The following is a 19,519-nucleotide window of genomic DNA, read 5'->3' as shown; positions in this document are numbered from 1 at the left end:
CAGTTTGCGAGAAACTACTGGAACATCAAATGGGATCGGATTCTATGCTCAGAAACCAAAATAGAGCTTATTTTGCAATAAATACCAGAGGTGGTTTTGGTACACACATAGAGCTAGTCATATGGAAATGTACCTCATGCCTATGGTTAAATATGGTGGTGGCTCTTTAATGTTTTGAGGCTTTTTTCTGCCAGAGGAGCTAAACATTTTGTTAGGATACATGGCATAATGGACAAACCTAACTGCCTCTGCCAGAAAGCTTAAACTGTGCCGTAGTTGGATCTTAAAGTGGGACAATAATCCAAAACATACATTAGAATCAACACAAAAATGGTTTACTAACCACAAAATCAAGGTCCTGCCATGGCCAACACAAGTCCCCTGACTTAAAACCCATATGAAACCTGTGGGGTGAACTGAAGAGGAGAGTCCACCAGCGTGGACCTCGATATTTGAATAATCTGGAGAAATTCTGTATGGAGGAATGGTCTCAGATCCCTTGCCATGTATTCTCCAACCTCATCAGGTATTATAGGAGAAAACTCAGAGCTGTTATCTTGGCAAAGTGAGGTAGCACAAAGTATTGACTAAAAGGGTGCCAGTAATTGTTTCACTCTTTTTTTTTTTTAAATTTATTTCTAACCATGCTAAGTCTGATGAGGTGATAAACAGTTTTGTTTTACGTTATGCTAGTTGGAAGTAACTAATCTTAGTGAAGGATATTGCAATCTCGAAATGACATATATTGTGGTTAAAGGCTGTTATGTTTTCTATGGCTCATGTCAAAAAAATCAACTCTTCCCTTCAGGCAAGATCTCCCTAATGGACAGCAGGCTTGGTTTCGTATGAAACCATGGTTTTCTGAGAGAACAAGAAACAGTTCACTTAGGGAATGTCACTCATTCCAAATAAATCTGTGAATATTTTCTCCTTCTTTCAGCAGAAAGTGAATCTCCATCAAAATGCTTGCTACATCCATATAATTTGCTTTCAGTGTGAAAAATGGTTCTGTCTGAGCTGTGTCTTGCAATATTTACAGCAGAAAAAATTGCTTCTGAGAAAGAAGACAGCCTTGAGATGGACTGGTGAAGCACATAAACTGCTATACAAGGATCCATATCCAAAGTATCCAGCCTCTTACTCTCATTAGTGGAAACTGTGATGCTCCCACTGGTGACAAGGGGATTTTTAGTCTGCAGACCACTACAGAATGGTGTAGGCAGAACAGACCCAAGATGGATTTCATGCAGTGTGATAAGGTATATGCGTGGGCACAGACCCCAAATGATTTCCTTGCCTTTTGTTTGTCTCAAATGCATCTCTCTGAGCTGAGTGTCGAGTACAAATCATTACTGTGAGGCTGAGCCACAAAAGCAAGCCTTCTGTTCTGGTGTAGAACTGCTACATTCGATGGCCAATAGCATAGTATCCTGAGCTATATTCTGGGCTCTAGGAGTCAAGAAACTGGATAAAACGTTTCCTTAGCAGGATAATGCCACAGACATCTACATAGCAGCAAGTAACTAGTTCACGTACTATTCTTTATCTATGTAGACTCATTGACTTGTATGCCAAGTTGTGCCAAAATAATAATAATAAAAAAAAAGAAAAACAGAATGCAAAGACCATACCAAAATAAGACAGGCCTTAGTCAGTTAAGATGAATATAGACCTACACATCCAGGACTGCAGTTTGTACATATGTATTCTAATTGTTTGTGGTATGTTTAACTGAGGAAATTTAAGGCAATATAAATTACTTGAAAATTGAGGACATGGAATGATTAAACTCAATAGGTTTACAAGAATGAAATAAAAAATGAGCTGGCTTTATAATAAACCTGGGGCAGCACAGTGGTGCAGTCGGTAGTGTTGCTGCCTTACACCTCCAGGATATATGGTTCAATCCTGAGCTCATGTTACTCTCTGTGCAAAGTTTCACATGTTCTCCCTGTGTTCATGCTGGTTTCCTCTGGGTTCTCTAGTTTCTTCCCACCCTTCATATACAGTATGTACATGTCACTAAGTAGGCTGGCTCCTCTAAACTGCCTCTAAGTGTGTGTATGGTGCCCTGTGATGGACTGCCATCCCATCCAGGGTGTATTCCTGCCTCATGCTCTGGATCCACTGCAACCTCTCCAGGATAAAGCAATTACTGAAGCTGAAGAATGTATGACATTTTTACAACCAAGCACACAGTGTGGATAATTTATAAAGCTTCACTGGTGGATCAAATATCAGGTGCATCTACACAACTGACTAATGTGGAAACAGGCAACAATTATTAATATTTTCTACAAGTTTAATTGTGGTTTTTGAGGCTGGAGTGTGTTTATTAGCCAAAATCAAAGCAGCCTTTCTTGCTGAGCAATTTAAGTGTTAAAACAGTCCACACTTACTATTTAAACTTAAAGTAGTTGTTGTAGTTGCTAGACAGTTAACCCAGCGGTATCTCTTCATCCTAAAATCGGCTAATGAGGGCCAAAAATAAGAACAAAGCTTATTAGCTGACCAGGCAAGAAACACAAGCATGTCAAGAAAATATACTACAGAAGCCAAATATATTTTGAAGCACACAATTAAATCTATTGGTAAGAAACACACAAAGAAACATGACAATGTGTTAATATTTGCTGGGTAGAAACTAAACAAAACATTGCATAACCATGTTTTGGCAGGCTAGCACACTAAGAGAACAAATGAAAAACGGTCTGGAATGAAGACACAGAAGATCAACCATATACTCCAAATGCAGCCACTATCAAACAACTAACTTGATAGTTAAATGATAGGCAGGGCTTCCAATAGATTTGGATGAATAATCTTCTGCTCTTCTGAGACAGAGACAATACAGATGTGGCCTTTAAGAATGTGCATTTCACGCGGTTTCACAAGATTCGTCACGTGTGATCACACTTCTTAGATTTTAAATTAATTTCTTGTGCTTCACACAATAACCACCAGGTGGCGCATGAAGGAACATACTGTAGCAGAAGACAGTACAATAAAAAAAATGGAATGTCTGGTCAGTTAGATTTAAGAAAAAAATATTACGTATGGTTCACATAAAAATGTTACATTTCTCATCAAAAATTATAATAAACCTAATTGAAACACGTTTCTAATTAGAAGATTGACTGATATAAAGTGAGTGTGATTGAGTTACGTAGTACAGGTACAATAACTATAGTATTTAAATTAATGTGGCTAAAATGTGTGGGCTAGAATAACGCAGTTGTAACATGCAGGGTGTAGTATACCAGCAACCAGGTTCAAGCCTCAGCTCAGTTCACAGTGCCCATTTAATGAGCTTTTTTTTCAGCGTAGAATTTTCCTCAAAGTAGCGTTGCATGAATTCCATTTCATCCTTTCTTGCCAATGGAAACTTTTGTCCTTTTCTTAGATTTAAAGTTTAACTATTGAAAAACTGGTTTAAAATGAACACAGCAGTCCACACATGAAAAAAAGCTAATTGAATTTACTTAATTCAAATGCGTACATCGGTTCCACGTGATTCAATTGAGTTACATTAACATAATTTGTTTTTGTACATCAAACATGATTTGATCATATATTTTCAATGCCATGAGTAAAATAAAATTTCACCTGAGCTGAAGATTGGACCCTGGTTGCTGGTGTTCTGCAACAGCCACATTACACTGCATTATTTTACCACACACATTTTAGCCATGTTAATTTAAATACTATTGTTATAGTACCTGTGCTGTGTGAATCGATCAAAATTAAACCTAATATTCAAACATTTTATTATTAATTTAAATGTGGCAACATTTATTATATGTGTTGTTACTGAAAGAACATATTCACAACCTGATTTACACATCTTGACTATCACGGATAGTTGTGTATTCGTGTCCTTTTGTGCAGATGCAGGTTGTAATATTGTGTTAATTTTGTGTATGAATCTGATTTATATCTTATAGGATGCATTTGGTTGAGTTAATTCACCCGTAGTAAAGTGCTTTAGTTTACTGGTTTTCATTCACTCAGCTCAAGCAGGTCATTCCTGCTGAAATCTATATTACTACTTTCCACCCTCACGTCTTTATCCCCACCACTTTTCAAAACAAAGTGACGCCCATGTATTGCTTATGCAAATAAATGACTGATTACTTTTCAATACAATTAAGCTTTTATTAGATATCATTTGCAAAGAGTATACAGTAATTAGTATCATAATTATTTTAATCCAATGATTTTAGTAGTAGTTGTAATATGTTCGTTCCTTGGATTTAAAAGATGGACCAAAGTCAGTCATCTGTTTTGGAGATGTTGGTCGATCTTTGTTCACCTTCCTTTCATGGGGTGTGAGGTGGAATTGCCGACCAACTGGTTTTGCTGGTTTCACTCATCCCGAATTGGGGGCTTTATTTCCCACAGTTGCAACTTTAATTCTCGCAGTTAGGCTGCATCTCACAACTGTGACCTTACATATTTATTATTACTTATATGACTATATAAGCTCATTTTTTTCATGGTGGAACTTTGATAAATGAAGTGATAGTTCAGTTCTTACTATCCCATTATATGTATTACTGATGTTTCAACAAGAACATACAGATAAATACAGATAAATAACAAATGACATACAACATTAAAGAGTATTACTTTCTTATACAAAAACTCCAAAATAACATTATGAAAAAAAATGTATTTTGTGATAGCATGCACCAAAATGTATGCAACAATGTTTTGTTTTTGTTTTTTTGTTTTTTTACATTAAGTGTAAAAAGTGGATGGAAATGTGGCTAATGTGACCATCTTTGCAACTGACCTCATAGAGCAACTGTTCAGACATGTCATACTGTATCCTAAATCATACACTAATTTACTATTCCCTATATAGTGGGTGTGAGTAAATATAGATACACTCATTACTCTAGCACTTAGAGTTGGGACCCTACTACCCTACCCCCGATTTGGTAGTTCAGACCATAACCTCGTCTTTTAACACCTCCTTCCTGCAGCTCAAAGTCAGCCTGTCTCCACATGGATTGTGAGGAGGTCAGGCGCGGACTGGCCATTTGGAAGTTCAGGAATTTTCCCGGTGGTCCGGTCTTGTGAGGGCCAGTCTTTTTTTCCCAACCCCAGTATTATATAGTCTATATACAGATATTCAATAGATCATCTTAGCTGCAGCGACAGGCTGGGCTGGTGCAATCCGTAATAGCAGGTAGCAGTTGCCATAACAATTGAAAGTATCTAGCACTGATTGAAAGTATCTAGCACTCAAGCAGTTAGAACCTAGCACTCCTTGAAAGTATCTAGCACTCGCTGCCAAAACACGGACAGAAAGAGAAAACTTGCGGCCGGCAGTGCAGAGAAGGTGCGCCGAAAAAATAAAAAAGATTGCTGGCTGACGTCGCAAAGTGTATGAATATGTAGTGTGAATATAGTGTTCTCCTGTGGATAGAGTCTTCTGGTTCTAATTTAGTGCTGTGTTTAAACATTGTTGTCTGTTTTGGAATATTTTAAATAATTCTGATAATAAACAAGCTATTAAGTCAAATTAGGTGTCAGTTCAGGTGAACTTTGAACTTTTGCTTTCTGTACACACAAACATTGGGAGGAAAACCTTTAGAAAAAAATTGTTTCCTCATTTTACATATTAGCTTAACACAAACAATGCAAATGAACAGATTGTGTGGGTATTTTTAATAGAAACATCAGTTTGAATTTGGTGTATCAAATTGGGGCTGTTGACAGCAAATTCCCGGGCTGCTTTTTGTTAGTAGTTAAGGATAGAGTTAGGCAATACATGGGTGCCACTTTGTTTTGAAAAGTGGTGGGGATAATGACATGGGGATGGAAAGTAGTAATATAGATATTAGCAGGAATGACCTGCTTGAGCTGAGTGAATAAAACCAGTAAACTAAGACACTTTACTAGCGGGTTAAGTCACCCAAACACATCCTATAAGAGATTAATCAGATTCATGCACATGCACAGAACATAAACACAATATTACAACCTGCATCTATTGGTTTTGTCTTTCCTGTGCCCACATCATGTGCGTGATACTGCATGAAATCGCAGGATCCCTTTTCCTTCGACGCTCATTTTCAATGGCCACATTTGTAGATGCAATTACAGTTACATGGGGTCAAGGTAGGATTATTCACATATTGTGTAAGGTGAGAATGCAGGAGCATTAACCAAGTGTGGAGAACTAATGCATCTAGCAACTAACTGGTATTTAGACCTTGTCTATTAGAGAATACCACTGCTGACACCATATGAAAGCTACATTTATGCATGCTATAACATGGAACAGGTCAAGAATATATATATATATATATATATATATATATATATATATATATATATATATATATATATATATATAATGATAATAATGTAGGCCTTATGGTTTGGTTGACAACTCATTGCACACATCACATGGTTGCATATACATTTATTTTTCCAGCACTTACAGATCATGTCCAAGCCTTTCTTATCTCAGCCACATGATTGTGTTAACCAAAAATGTACAGGCAATGAACAGTCATACGCTGTCAGAGACCCACTGATAGCAGCAGGTACTAGAAGCTGCAAGTCTAACATTAATGCTTGCTCAACTGAGATGCCTGATTCAGAAACAGCAGTGAATGCGAGCAAAGTGAGAGCAAGAGCCTGGTCTAGCAGAAATAAATGTGATTGGAGACAGAAAGAACATCAACAAAGAGCCACCATGAAAGGAAAGGCAACAGAGTGATAGAAATTAACATTCTGGGAATATTCTGAGACATGCTGCCATTGCAGAAGAAGTAAAAGAAGCAGTCCTGCAGTCTGTCACTGTAATGTAACCAAGGGTAACCAAATATCCAGCTTCTGTGTATGACATTGGTACTAGTGGTGTAACGTTCATTTACTAATGACTTTCATTATTACCATAATGTCAATGTCAGTTTTGATATCCTGCCTTACCTGAAAACTGCTCTCAATACAAGCATAGATTTTTACATCTGGGTTCTCTAACTGGAGACATCCAGAGCCTATCCAGATCACAAGCTTTTGTAAGTGAGAAACACAGATACTGCATGACTGCTTCATTGCACTAAATTAGAGCTGTGAGTACATCGGATGCTTAGAGGTAATATTAGAAGGAGCCTCAAGGTGCCTAGTTTCCTAAAAAAAATAATATTTTTCTTTTGTTTAGTGTGTAATGTATCTGTTTGTGCAGGTATAAGATCTGTTAAGCTCATAGTTTCCAACAAAGTGATTTATTCTATCTAACAGAGAACACTGCTCCAGACATGCCTAAAACACCTCAATCGAAGTCCAGATATTACTTCCACAAACGTCTACATCACTATTTTAAATAATAGCATAATCCTGCCCAAAGACAGGGATGAAGAAAGAAGGAGAGGCTTTATTGAATTGTGCCAGCACCATATCATGGAGACACTGTGTGTTTCGATGCAAACGTAAAAGCCCTTTGTTTGGCCTTCTGAAAACGGAGGAAATTAGTAATCAGTGGTTAACATTTATTTATAACGCTGTTCCATAGCAGTATAACCAAAACGTTTGCTTGTGCACAGCGCATTTTATGGAGGACAGCTTCCTGAACCTGAGAGTACAACACAGGCTATACATGAAGGTTACTCCTGAAATTGGGGCAATTCCCACTTTGCTTGGACAATTTTGTACTTCTGAATCAGTGTGTTTGATTATTTTATGAAGTATCTGCTATTGACTGTTCAAATGTGGAGTTTTGTGTTGTGGCCCAGGACTTTGTTGTAGACCTCTACTAATGCGCTAGCTAAAGTTATTGTGTTGAGGTAGTTTTGATACTCAGCTGTGGGAATTTTTACCTATAAACATGCAGATTAATGCACATTCCTGTGACACAGTTACCTGTCTGTATTTTATGTCTTTTTGTCTGTCGATTTCATAAGCCAAATTAAACCATTATAACATCATATCTGAAAGGTAAGAGAGTTACAAAATAAAAATGTACCACTGTGAAACGTTCTGCTCAAGTCATGCTTGCCAAGTTGGTTAAGATTGAGCTGCTTGATCATCTGCATTTTCTGAATCTGACTCGGGCTCGAACTGATACGGTAAAACTGATGACGTTATTACCTGTGTTGCTTAGAAGCTTAGAATTGCTTTAGAAGCCTTGGAAGTGGAAGCTGCCATGATGTTAAGGGGTGTTACATTTCCAACACACACTTGAGGTTTTCGGCCAACCACAACACAATGGGTCAGCGGGCCAATCAGAGCAAACTGGGCTTTTCGAAATGTAGGTTTAAAATCCACAAGTTACTAATTGAAAATGGGTTATATGAACCTGGAAGCTGCATAGCAACTGTTCACTGCTTTCATTAATGGCAAATGTTCAGAGATACATTTTCTCAGTTTGAAAAAGCTGCTCAGGTGTGAAAGATAGAAACAGTCCAATGACCCTGATGCTCAGCAAGGTAGAAAAAAAAATTGTAGTCTACAGTAAATTATTTAACACTAACCTAGAATACATACCATTCCCAAGACATTATGGTAATGACCTCCCATCCAATCCACTCTGTTTCTGACTCTGTACATGTTACAGCAAAGAGTAGAGGAGTAGTGTTGTTTTTTTTCACCTGAAGTTTTAATGCCATTGTGCAAACCTGCCTAAATGAAACATGAGTGTTGCAGACAGTTGAACGTTTTTTTGTTTTTTTTTGTATATTGTATTATTACCTACCATACTTCTTGTAGATTATGATTTTAAATATTGTGGCCAGTGTATAGAAAGTATGAGTGTGGATCTGAACGGATTCCTGATCTAAACAAAAGTTTACACCTCATTTAGACATGAAATATAGGAAACAGCATGGATTTTCTCTCAAGCACCAACAAACATTGTACCAGTTACTGAGCTCCTCCATAGATATAAATATATATATATATATATATATATATATATATATATATATATATATATATATATATATATATATATATATATGGAAGGGAATAGGGTCATCCCTCCCACTGAGAGACCAGGGCCGACTATGCTGTCTTGGAATCCACAGGTGGCATCACATCAGGACATGGACTCATGATTTCCCAAGGATAGGGTGAACACTCTACTATTGAGCCTGGAGTCCATAATTTAAGGTGGAAACCTACAATGACAGTTGATAGGTTGCTGTCTTGTCATATATGAAGGAACTTGAATGACAAAAATAGTGATAGAGTACATAAATGCAGAGTAATTTTTTATTTTTTTTTGTATTTGTTTTGAATTTCCAACACCACAGGTGAATGTCTCTTCCATGGAATACACAAACCATCAAAATTGAAAAAATACAAAAAATTAATTGGATACCCATGATTACAACATGAAGAACTTTATAGATATAATTCACTAGTGTTTATGGACAACATCAAGGATGTACAAAACCTTCTATAAAGTATGGTCTAGCTGCCACTTGTTCTTTGATGCTATGAATATTTTATGGGTTTTTTTTAGCTTTCTCTAAAAAATGCAGTTTGTACTATTGACACTGCATTACATTACTTCAATGTGAAATTCCTTACACTTTCTGAATTCATATTGCCTTTCATATTATTCACTGCTATAGAATTTAGTCTTAATTAGCTTCTAGTCAACCCTCTATATGTAAGTGTAAAAAAAACACCTTATCATATCACTTCCTGTAACTGTACTTGAAATAAAAAAAAACTAAAATTTTCTTTAAAAAAATCTGTTCAGTTTCTTCAACTGTTTCTTTAGTTACATAGATTTCTAACATGATATCACTGCCAGAGCATGAATTAAACACTTCCTCAGAAAAGGTATGTGAGCTATATTTAATGACACTATAAGGACTCAGGAGAATGAAAAGCAGAAAACAATTGCTTTTCAAAAGATTGATGCACCCTAGTGTATTGTGGATGGGCTGAAATTTTAGTCAGTACAATGATGATGATTCGAGTGAAAAAAAGAATGTTTTAAGAAAGTGTTCATATTTGAAAATCAATGCACATTTGAATCCCATTGAGATTTCAAATTTAAGTGAAATACTGAATAATTTATAATCAGGTAGGCCAAAGCACAGCTTCTATTTCTCTTATGTTTTATAGGGTGCTGGATGAGCCATGCAAAAGTAAATGTTCAATTTTGTGTGAACTACAATAAATCCACAAATCATTAAAAAAATAACTATAATATGTGAAGCAGTCAAAAGAGTTTAGGATGGAAAATAAACTGACCTCTGCAACAGCCCCAGCCTGAATATATAGGTCAAACAAAGATCTTAGTGGATTTTATTCTACTGCATATTCATAGCTATGTCTGAGAACAGTCAAGTAGCTTGGTATTTATTTGATCTTCCACAACCAAAAGTGTGTGTTCTGACTGAAGCTCCTCTATCACCGGGGGGATTGGCCTCAACCTTATCGGCTCTGAACCAGGAGAGCAGGATATAAAAGAGATGAGAGTGAGATGAGTATGAGGACGAGAGTAATGGAAAGAGAAGCTCATGCTGCACTGAATCTAGCAAATGGACCTTTCACAATACTATGAGTCATATGGTTCCTTTGATTTTGACAACAGTTATCTTTAGTTATTACACACTTAAAACTTGGTTAAATATCCACTTGACCTTCATCTGTTAATATTTTTTCTTGAAATAAAACCATTTATTTATGAATGATTCTCTGTTCTTTTTTTTAATCTCCATGATAAACACTTCTGGTTATACTAGCTATTTAACTGCTAGTAAACTAGATCAAAATATAACACAACATTGAACATTTGTGCATGCTTATTTGCATGCTAAAGAATTTGTGTGTCTCTTATAGGCCAAATGGTTCTAGCATAATTATTATGTAGGCTGCTTTAAAATAGCTTGAACTCACATGTTTAAAAACAAAACAAAAAACAACAACAAGCAAACAACAAAAGATGTCATGCCACTGCCAGCATTGACTCATCAGTCAATGACACAAACTCCATTTTCCAAGATCCTCAATCAGATGGGTAAACTATAGACAACATCACCTGATTTCTTAAATAACCCATGATTAGTAATCTTGTAGATCCTTTCTCAATCACACAAATCCTGTTAAAATCCCAGACATTCGCCTGTTAAGTGTAAAGTCTTGCTTCTGCCTTTTGCCAGTGATGGTTCTGTGCCTGATCTTTTGATTGACATTCTAGTTCTGCATAGTTTACGAGTTTGCTCTAGCTCAATGTCCTCTGTTTGTTGATTGCCGACAAACCTACCTGCTTTTCACTCTGAGTTTGCTTCACATTCTGAATCGTTCGCTTGATCTTTTAATAAACCTGCACTTGCATCCTGTGTGATCTCCTGACAGATGTTAAAAACACAGAGACATACACCATAGCCTATGTATATGGATTCATACAGTTTATGGCAAGACTGTGGGAACAAATAATTGTCATCAATCTCTGCATTCAGATCCATTAGCATCAGTAAGCTTATAGATTACTCCAGCATACTTCTCCCATCTTTACATACGCCATAACACTGCATACAGGACATTTAAGAAAATAGCGTTGTCTAATATGTAGAATCGCTACAGGTTAACACAATCAGGGAATTTTGGTGTAGTTTTTGTTTTTAAGTTGAATTTAATACATTAAGTCAATATGATGCATTGGAAAAATCGTGCTATGCTTCCTTGTATATTGTTCCTCTTGAATTGCACCATTAAGCTCAATGTGGAGTTTGAAACATACCAAAAGCTGTGAATGTGCAGTTACATTAAAGAGGAAATGGAATGTGGTCTATATATTTCTGTCTATTTATCTCAAAATATGTTTTACTAATTCATTAAATTCTGACACAATATTTAAAATCTCTCTCCATATTTCTGGATGTTTCACAATGTCCTGACAACCTAAAGTGAATTATGAAGAGAAATAATGTGTAATTTAGTATTCTTACCATGTAAGTAGGCTTATATATAATGCACTGTGGCAGAGCATTGCTTTTAGTCACATTCTGAAAGAAATGCTGATGGCGAGAAAGGACTATTAGCTGTGTGTGGGTGTCACCTTAAATCATCATGCACGCAATACAGTATATCTGAATAAATGTACAAGGAATATGCAGTGAGGGATTTTCTGCATTATGGGCAGCCATTAAAGAAGACAAAAACAAACATGGTGACAAATACAAAACTCCTTAAAAATAATAAACTATTCAGAGAGACTAAGGAAATGTGAGAGAAACTTAAAAACAGCTATTATCATTGACATTTGTCTTTCACATACCTGGATTCCTGGAATAAGTATCATAGAGAACTGATAGTATTGAATAGACTGCTATAGAAAATGGCTTTGATATTAGTAAATACTACAAAGGCTCATTAAAAAAGTGGCTCACAAAAGAAAAATGGACTGAACGGAAACCTATTAGTGAAACCTATTATTGCTTTTTCTATTTAAGTCTCAGAGTTCGAAAGCTTTGCATTCACCTTGATCTTTCTGACCCACAATTGCACAGCTCAGTATTTGTCTACAGCAGGATCTGCCGCTGCAAGGCCACCTCTCCGTCCATCCCAGATTTCCATTTATTTCCCTTGTCTGTGTTTATTTATAACCCCCTTTGCATTTGGCACATATCATGTCTCATAAGCTAGAATATCACCAGTATTCAAATAAACATGTCTGTCATTAATGCTAATTGTCTCCACTAAGACAACTTGTAATAAACTGTTTTAAATTGTGGTGGGAAAAATACACTGCCTTTTACATCTGTATAACTTTCAGCATTAATTGTGGGAACTATTGCTTCAACTATGTGCATCTGTTCAGCTGTGCCTGTGGAATGCATCTCAATCTTTGATTTGATTTGCTGTCAAGCACACTTGGTTTTGATATGTCAATCATAATCAAACATTCATTCTTTTCAGTGCTGAAAGGATGGTCGCTCTCATTTTTGTACAGCTAATAATTACTCTTTAAAATTGTAACCCTTCTCTGAAAGAAAATAATACTATTTTACTTTGATACTTTCATTGAATAATGTGATCAAATGTATCATTCCTAAAGTCTTACAGCTGGTGTTTAACCTAAACTATAACAGTTTTCCTAATTCTATCTAGTCAAGAATAGCTCAGCGCCTTCTCTTTTTATTTTTTCAGTATAACTGAAATGCCTTTTTTGATTGATAAAAGCTAGCAGCCAAAAGTACAACAGATGCCATCTCCTTAGGTGTCAGTTTTTTCCCCCAACAGCTTTCTCAGTACTCAGTGCTGATGGGCATTCATGCATGTTTGAGCTTTTGTGTGGTTGAATCCCTGCCCATGCCCCTGCCAACCTCCACCCAGAATCTTTCCAACAGAAGGGCAGCTAGATGAGGAGAACAAGCAGAGTAGTGAAGTGAGTTAATAAGAAAGTTGTGAATTACCTGTCGGGTGTGAATTTGCCCAGGTGCCTTGAAGCTCCCTTGACAGCTGCACTCAGAGACACTGTAGGGGTCGGAGCTGCTGGAGGAGCATTTGGAGAGAGAGTCACAGCCAACTACGAATGTGTTGTCCAAGGGGAGTTCCTGAATGACATGGTGCTTCTTGGGAGCCACTGGGGTTTCTGGTTTGATCTGAAAGGTAGGCTGAGGAGATGCTGACTTGTAATGCTTGGCTAAATCAGGGCTGTCAGGTTTAAATGTGGTTGGTGTGGTGGCCCAATTATACTTTCCCATTGTCTGCTCCTCAAGCTCAACTGGAAGGTCTAAGGTGCCATTGATGTGCTCATGAGTAGGGTCTTCAGATTTGGATTCATCAATAGTGACAAAGTTCAGCAGCAAGCTCTTAGGGGACCTCTTCTTTTTCTTCTTCTTCTTTTTGATCTGCCGGCCTTCCTGATTTGGCGATACCCACTCACCGCTTTGCTTGCCCTTCTGAACAACTTTGTGCCTGGGTGTTTGTCGACAACGTACCAAAGCAGTCACAAATATCACCAATATGACAGTCATGGTCCCAGCAATTATGGCTATGACAACAATTACATAGCTATTGGTCTGTGGGATTACATTGTTGTCCCCAACATTTCTGTCCAAGGGTGTTTCCATACTTTTGCGGACTTGCTCCTGAATGAATGTAGCATTGGAGACAGTATCGTTCACAAACAAGTGAACAAGTGCAATTGCATGCAAGGGGTCTGGCTGTCCTAAGTCTTTGACCATTACCACCAACCTATGAAGGCCTTGATCAGCATTAACTATCTTCTCTTGCAGAGTAATGTTCCCTGTAGTTTTGTCAACAGCAAACAGTCCTCTTGGTGACCCTCCAATAATGCTGTACTGCAGCTCTGCATTCATGCCAGTGTCATTGTCAATGGCATACACTCGAGTCACCACAGAACCAGGGCTGGTTGTGAAAGGGACTAGGTCATAGGAGTAGTTGGAAGGTGGGATGACAAACACAGGTCGATTGTCATTAATATCAACAACATTTATGGTGACCTTGGCATATGAAGTTGTCTGAATTAATCCTCCATCCACAGCTTTGACGATGAAGGTATAGGAACTTTGCTGCTCCCTGTCAAATGTAATGTTTGGTTTAATTACGCCAGTTTTGGGGTCAATAATAAAATTGTCCTTCCCATTTATAATTGAGAGGGTAACCACTGAATTATCTCCAGCATCTGCGTCTGTAACTGTAATCAAGCCAACTGTGCCATACAAAGGCAAGTTCTCAGGCACGTAGAAATTATATTCAGGATGGGTGAAGGCTGGACTGTTGTCATTTTGGTCTTGGACAATTAGCTTCACTGTGACATTGCTTTGCAGAGGATTAGAACCGTTATCCTTGGCAAAGACTGTAAATGAAAAGGTTTCCTGTTTTTCTCTATCCAGTCTCTTGCTAACAGAGAGTATACCAGAACGTGGATCTATGTTAAACCCATCAGGTGTGTCTGGGCCAAGGGTATAAATTATTAGGGCATTAGAGCCACTGTCTGCATCCATGGCACTGATCTTTATCAGCTGTGTGCCAGGGTCATTGTTCTCTGGGATGGACAGCTGAATCTCTGGCTGAGGGAAAACTGGGATATTATCGTTCTCATCCTTGATTTTAATGAGGACCATTGCAGAAGTGTTTAAAGGAGGTTTCCCTGAATCTGAAGCTACTATCTTAATTGCATATTCTCGAGTAGTCTCGTAATCTAAGGGTGCCGCAGTTTCCAACAAGAATTGGTCATTAAAAACAGGTTTCAACCGAAAGGGTACGTCATGATCCGTGTAACATGTCACTTTACCATTAAGGTCAGCATCCCTGTCAGTCACTGTAATTAGAGCTATTTTTGTGTTTAGAGGGGCATTTTCAGACAACAATACTGTGCCATTAACAAGGTTTATTATATACCGAGTGTCTATGGATGGAACATTGTCATTAATGTCTGTTACATTTACTATGACAGTAGCCCTTGAAGGTGTAGTGCTACCATCACTTGCCAGGACTATGAGCTTGTGGACTGGGTTGGATTCTCTGTCCAATGGCTGTTTGATCGTAATCAATCCAGTAGAACTGTCGATAACAAAGTGCCTTCTGGATACCGGAGAAATTTGATTGCTAAAGGAAAAATGGATCTGAGCATTGGAGCCAAGATCAGCATCAGTGGCATGAAGTTGAGTGACTGATGTCCCCATAGGGGCATTCTCAGGCACTTTCACTTCCACCTCACTGTCCTTGAACACTGGACGATTGTCATTTACATCTGAGACAGTGACCTGGAGGATGGCTGTGCTGGACTTTGGAGGTGTGCCGCCATCTTCCACTTTGATTTTCATCACAAAAGTGTCCTTGGTTTCTCGATCCAAATTTTGTTGGACTATGAGTTGGGGCCACTTGTCTCCCTCTGGAGTTTCAATGATGTCCAGGCCAAATTCGCTCACACTCTAAAAGGATGATAAAAAAATATATATATGCTTGTGAATACATTGCTTATTGACTTAAGAAAAAAACATATTCAGTTGTCTGTCTAAAAGCCAGTTTTCTTAAATAATGTGGTTTATATTACATAATTTTTTACACACATAAGGCACAAGCCCTTGCCTCCATAAATATGAAAAACTGCCATATATTTTTGCTTTAAATAGATGTTTATTCAGGCATCAGCAACAAACCTTTAGGATAGAGTTCTTTAATCCTATTAGAAAGTGTATAAATTCTTAAAAAATAGTGACTTAAAACACACAACCAGGGGATATGATCCACTTATGAAGGCTTATGAAAACCTGATAGCTTATATAAAGTGTGTGCTTTACGTGTGGCTTTGTGCTCTTTTTCTATCCAAGTTAATCAAGCCACAATATGGTAAACAATCAAGACAGTTATGATGGAAAAAGGAAAGCAAGACATAATTCAATTTCCATTCCATATTTGCTTGCCTAAATAGAAACTAATGCAGAAATTGCTTTTGAAGTCATTACAACACATCCTTTTATTTAATACAATTTGGCATAATTTGCATCTTCTTCCCTCCTCTTAATGATGGTTATACTTATTTGACAGATTTATGTGACAAAGCTGATACTCAAATACAGTATTAATGTAGCAGTACAAAGCAAACAAGGTAAACATTTTAAAGTAGTAAAGCCAAAACGTCCATGCCATCAATGAAAACGTAAATGTAGGCTGATTCCCTCCACAGTGCACTGCCTTTACTTTTACTTTACTTTTCAATTTTACCTCTTTTCTTTTCTACAAAGAGGCTGATGTAGTATACTAAAGACAGTTCTTCCACTTTATACTACATAGACAGTCAGTTGAAAAAGTAAGCCAAATAGATAAGCTTCGATTTTAAATATGCTGCAGGACCACCATAAATTTCAGAGTGAAAAAAAGACAGAGCTTTTAAAAAGAGAGCTTTTCTCAAAGGGAGGGTTAAAGCCTAAGGAAAATAAAAAGAAATGCACATGTAATCCTCATGAGAAGGCAGCTTTGAGTGTTGAAAGTAATTGCCTTGCCTTTAAAACCAGCACTAATATTTATGATTACAGATCAGCTAAGTAAAGCTAAAAGCTGTCAACACATTCCCTCCTTTCTGAAGGTAAAGCAAAAAAGGTATATCTGAGAAACAATAAGTCTTTTTGATGCATTTTCAGTCAGAAACACATTCATGCCAAACTAAGAAAAAGCATATACATTTTTACATAAGCTTCACATCACAGTTAATGCCAGAAGAGAGTGTTCTGTTTAGCACATATTTTGTTATGGGTGACATGGAAAGGAATAAGTGTGGGGGGTTATTGTTAGCAGTGTTGGGTAAGTTACTCAAAAAAGTAATCCACTACAGATTACGAATTGCTACTTTAAAATTGTAATCTGATTACATTACTGATTACTGTATGTAAAAAGTAATCAGATTACTAATTCTTTTACTTTAACATTACTTTCAAAAGCTATCAAACCTATAAAAATACACTACAAAGTGAAACTCATAGTTCTTTCAGTGCTTTTAGAACGCATCAATGTATGATATGATCAGAAAAAGTTGGATTTATCATAAAACTTGCCTCGGGTCTTGTCACTGTTTGTAGGACTTTTAGTCCGTTAAAATATCAAACTTTTCTAACTAAGCTTGTTTGGTGTCACTAGCCAAGGGGAGGCACAGCTAAGCTATCATTGTATGGGTTGCAAAGTATATTATCTTTCTTTATGCTCTGCTCATATCATGTTCATGTAAATTGGAACTCACATAGACATTTACGCACTTGTTTTCCTGGTCAGCATCAGAGGATGTTAGTGTTTCAGTTTCAACACCTTTACTGCTTTTAAAAAAATCGCTGTATTTATCCATTTTTCCTCACACTGACTGTAAGCTAGCGTTTGACAGAATTGAGAGACTGTCAGCCAATAAGACATGAGTGTTTCCATGTATTTTCCTGTAAACGCTGTCTGATTGGTCTCGCCTCCGTTCACGGAAGATGTTTTCTTAAGAATAAATTTGTAACGCAAGTAACGTAATTTTACTGACATCAGTAACTGTAATCATATTACATAAATTTTAAATGTATTTTAAATGTATTATAAAAAAGTAATTAGATAACAGTAACGTGTTACACCCAACTCTGATTATTAGATAAATGGACCCTTTTTCACAAGAACCAGAAGTACATAGATCAAGGTAAATTACAGACATTTGCTGTATAAATGTTATAAATTCTTTGTGGTAGAATTCATTCACAGCTTAGGGCAAGGTAACATTAACTAACATTAGCACTGATAATGTGTAGATGTGTGGTTAGTTGATATTGTGTATGCATTATTTCATACTTACCGTTCTTTTCAAAATGGTAAAATTGCAGATAGGTGAAAGAGTTAGCAACTGAATGATATCGGTGATAAAAATAATAATAATAATAATAATAATAATAATAATAATAATAATAATAATAATAATAATGTTAGCTAGCTGTATTTCTGGTTAATTGTGCTAAGTTACCATTCATAATGAGAATTATGAGTGTCTTTGTTTACTTAAGTGTCTTACTGTAATAGACAACAAGCTAGATGGTACCAATCAATGAGGAGGATAAAGAGCCACACAAACTTGACGTAAACTCTGCAAGTTGGCTTGAGAGTCTGTCAGCTTAGCTTTGTTCACTGCAGTTGCAGTTTATTTGCCTCTTAAACTGTACTTGTGCTGATATTTCAAGCTGTTTCTTTGATTCCACTGCAGTTCACAGTTTTTCTATAATACGTCTTATAAACGATTCCATTCCATTTGGCTATCTTTCATTGCATTGTTGATGTTGTAGCTGACGCAGCATTACCCTCTGAAGGGTTTTACTTCCGGAAATGTGAAAAGGGTCCTTCAGAAAGAACCGAAGACTGGAGGAGGGGGTTGTTGGTTTTTGATTGTGATCTATTTAAGGTAAACTGCTGGACAGAGATGCTACGAAGATGGAAAGGACACTATGGAAAATGTGAAGAATGTGGTGAAAGAAGCAAGCATGACAGAGAAAAGACTAGAGCTGGAGGCATCAAGTCTGTGAGGGAGACCTTGAAAAAAGGGGGAAGAGTGTGTGTGGCGCTTGTCTTTTAAACAGTCGGGGCCTGAGGTCAGCTGGTTGTGTCCACATTTTTATCAAAGCTGTTGTTACTGTTGTTTCTGTAGTGCCGACTTCCCAGCTGAAAGTACTGCCACCAGCATGTTTTCCCTGCTTAAAGCACAGTGCACCTAGGGTAGTGTAGTGACCATGCAGGGTGAGGGGCATTCCTTTTTCATTATACTGTGTGTGATTGCTGCTACTGTGCCAGTGTTGCTGGAGTTTAAGATGCTAAGCAATCTTTTCATAATTCTTAATAGTTTCACTCCTGGTGTAAGAGTAAACCTTTGTTTTCCTTCTTCTGCCTTTTCTTGTGCTTATACTTGAATCTAGTAGACCATGTATTTTTTTTCTGTCAGCTTGGCTGAATATTAATTCTTTGCTGAATAATAAGTTAGTACATTACTAGTCACATTTCCCTTTTTTTGTGCTGTAACTTCAAATATTGCACATTTCCATCTGAAGGCTTCACTTGAGAAATTGTG

General features: G+C 37.1%; 1 protein-coding gene across 3 annotated transcripts in view; it reads right to left on the bottom strand.

Annotated features, from left to right (window-relative positions):
- pcdh11 (protocadherin 11) overlaps nt 1-19,519 on the bottom strand; it is a 207,426-nt gene that overhangs the window by 172,638 nt on the left and 15,269 nt on the right. For 2 of the 3 annotated variants that reach the window (XM_053630952.1, XM_053630953.1), the window contains exon 3: nt 13,392-15,878. In XM_053630952.1, the coding sequence (XP_053486927.1) occupies nt 13,392-15,878 (2,487 nt within the window). Of the gene's footprint in view, nt 1-599; nt 2,472-13,391; nt 15,879-19,519 lie in introns of those variants that run through there. The other variant, XM_053630954.1, reaches the window with a different exon arrangement.

Source organism: Ictalurus furcatus, chromosome 8 (genome assembly GCF_023375685.1).
Source record: "Ictalurus furcatus strain D&B chromosome 8, Billie_1.0, whole genome shotgun sequence".
Classification (NCBI taxonomy): Eukaryota; Metazoa; Chordata; class Actinopteri; order Siluriformes; family Ictaluridae; genus Ictalurus; species Ictalurus furcatus.
The sequence above is the reverse complement of the archived record's forward strand: the minus strand, read 5'-3'. Positions and strand labels throughout refer to the sequence as shown.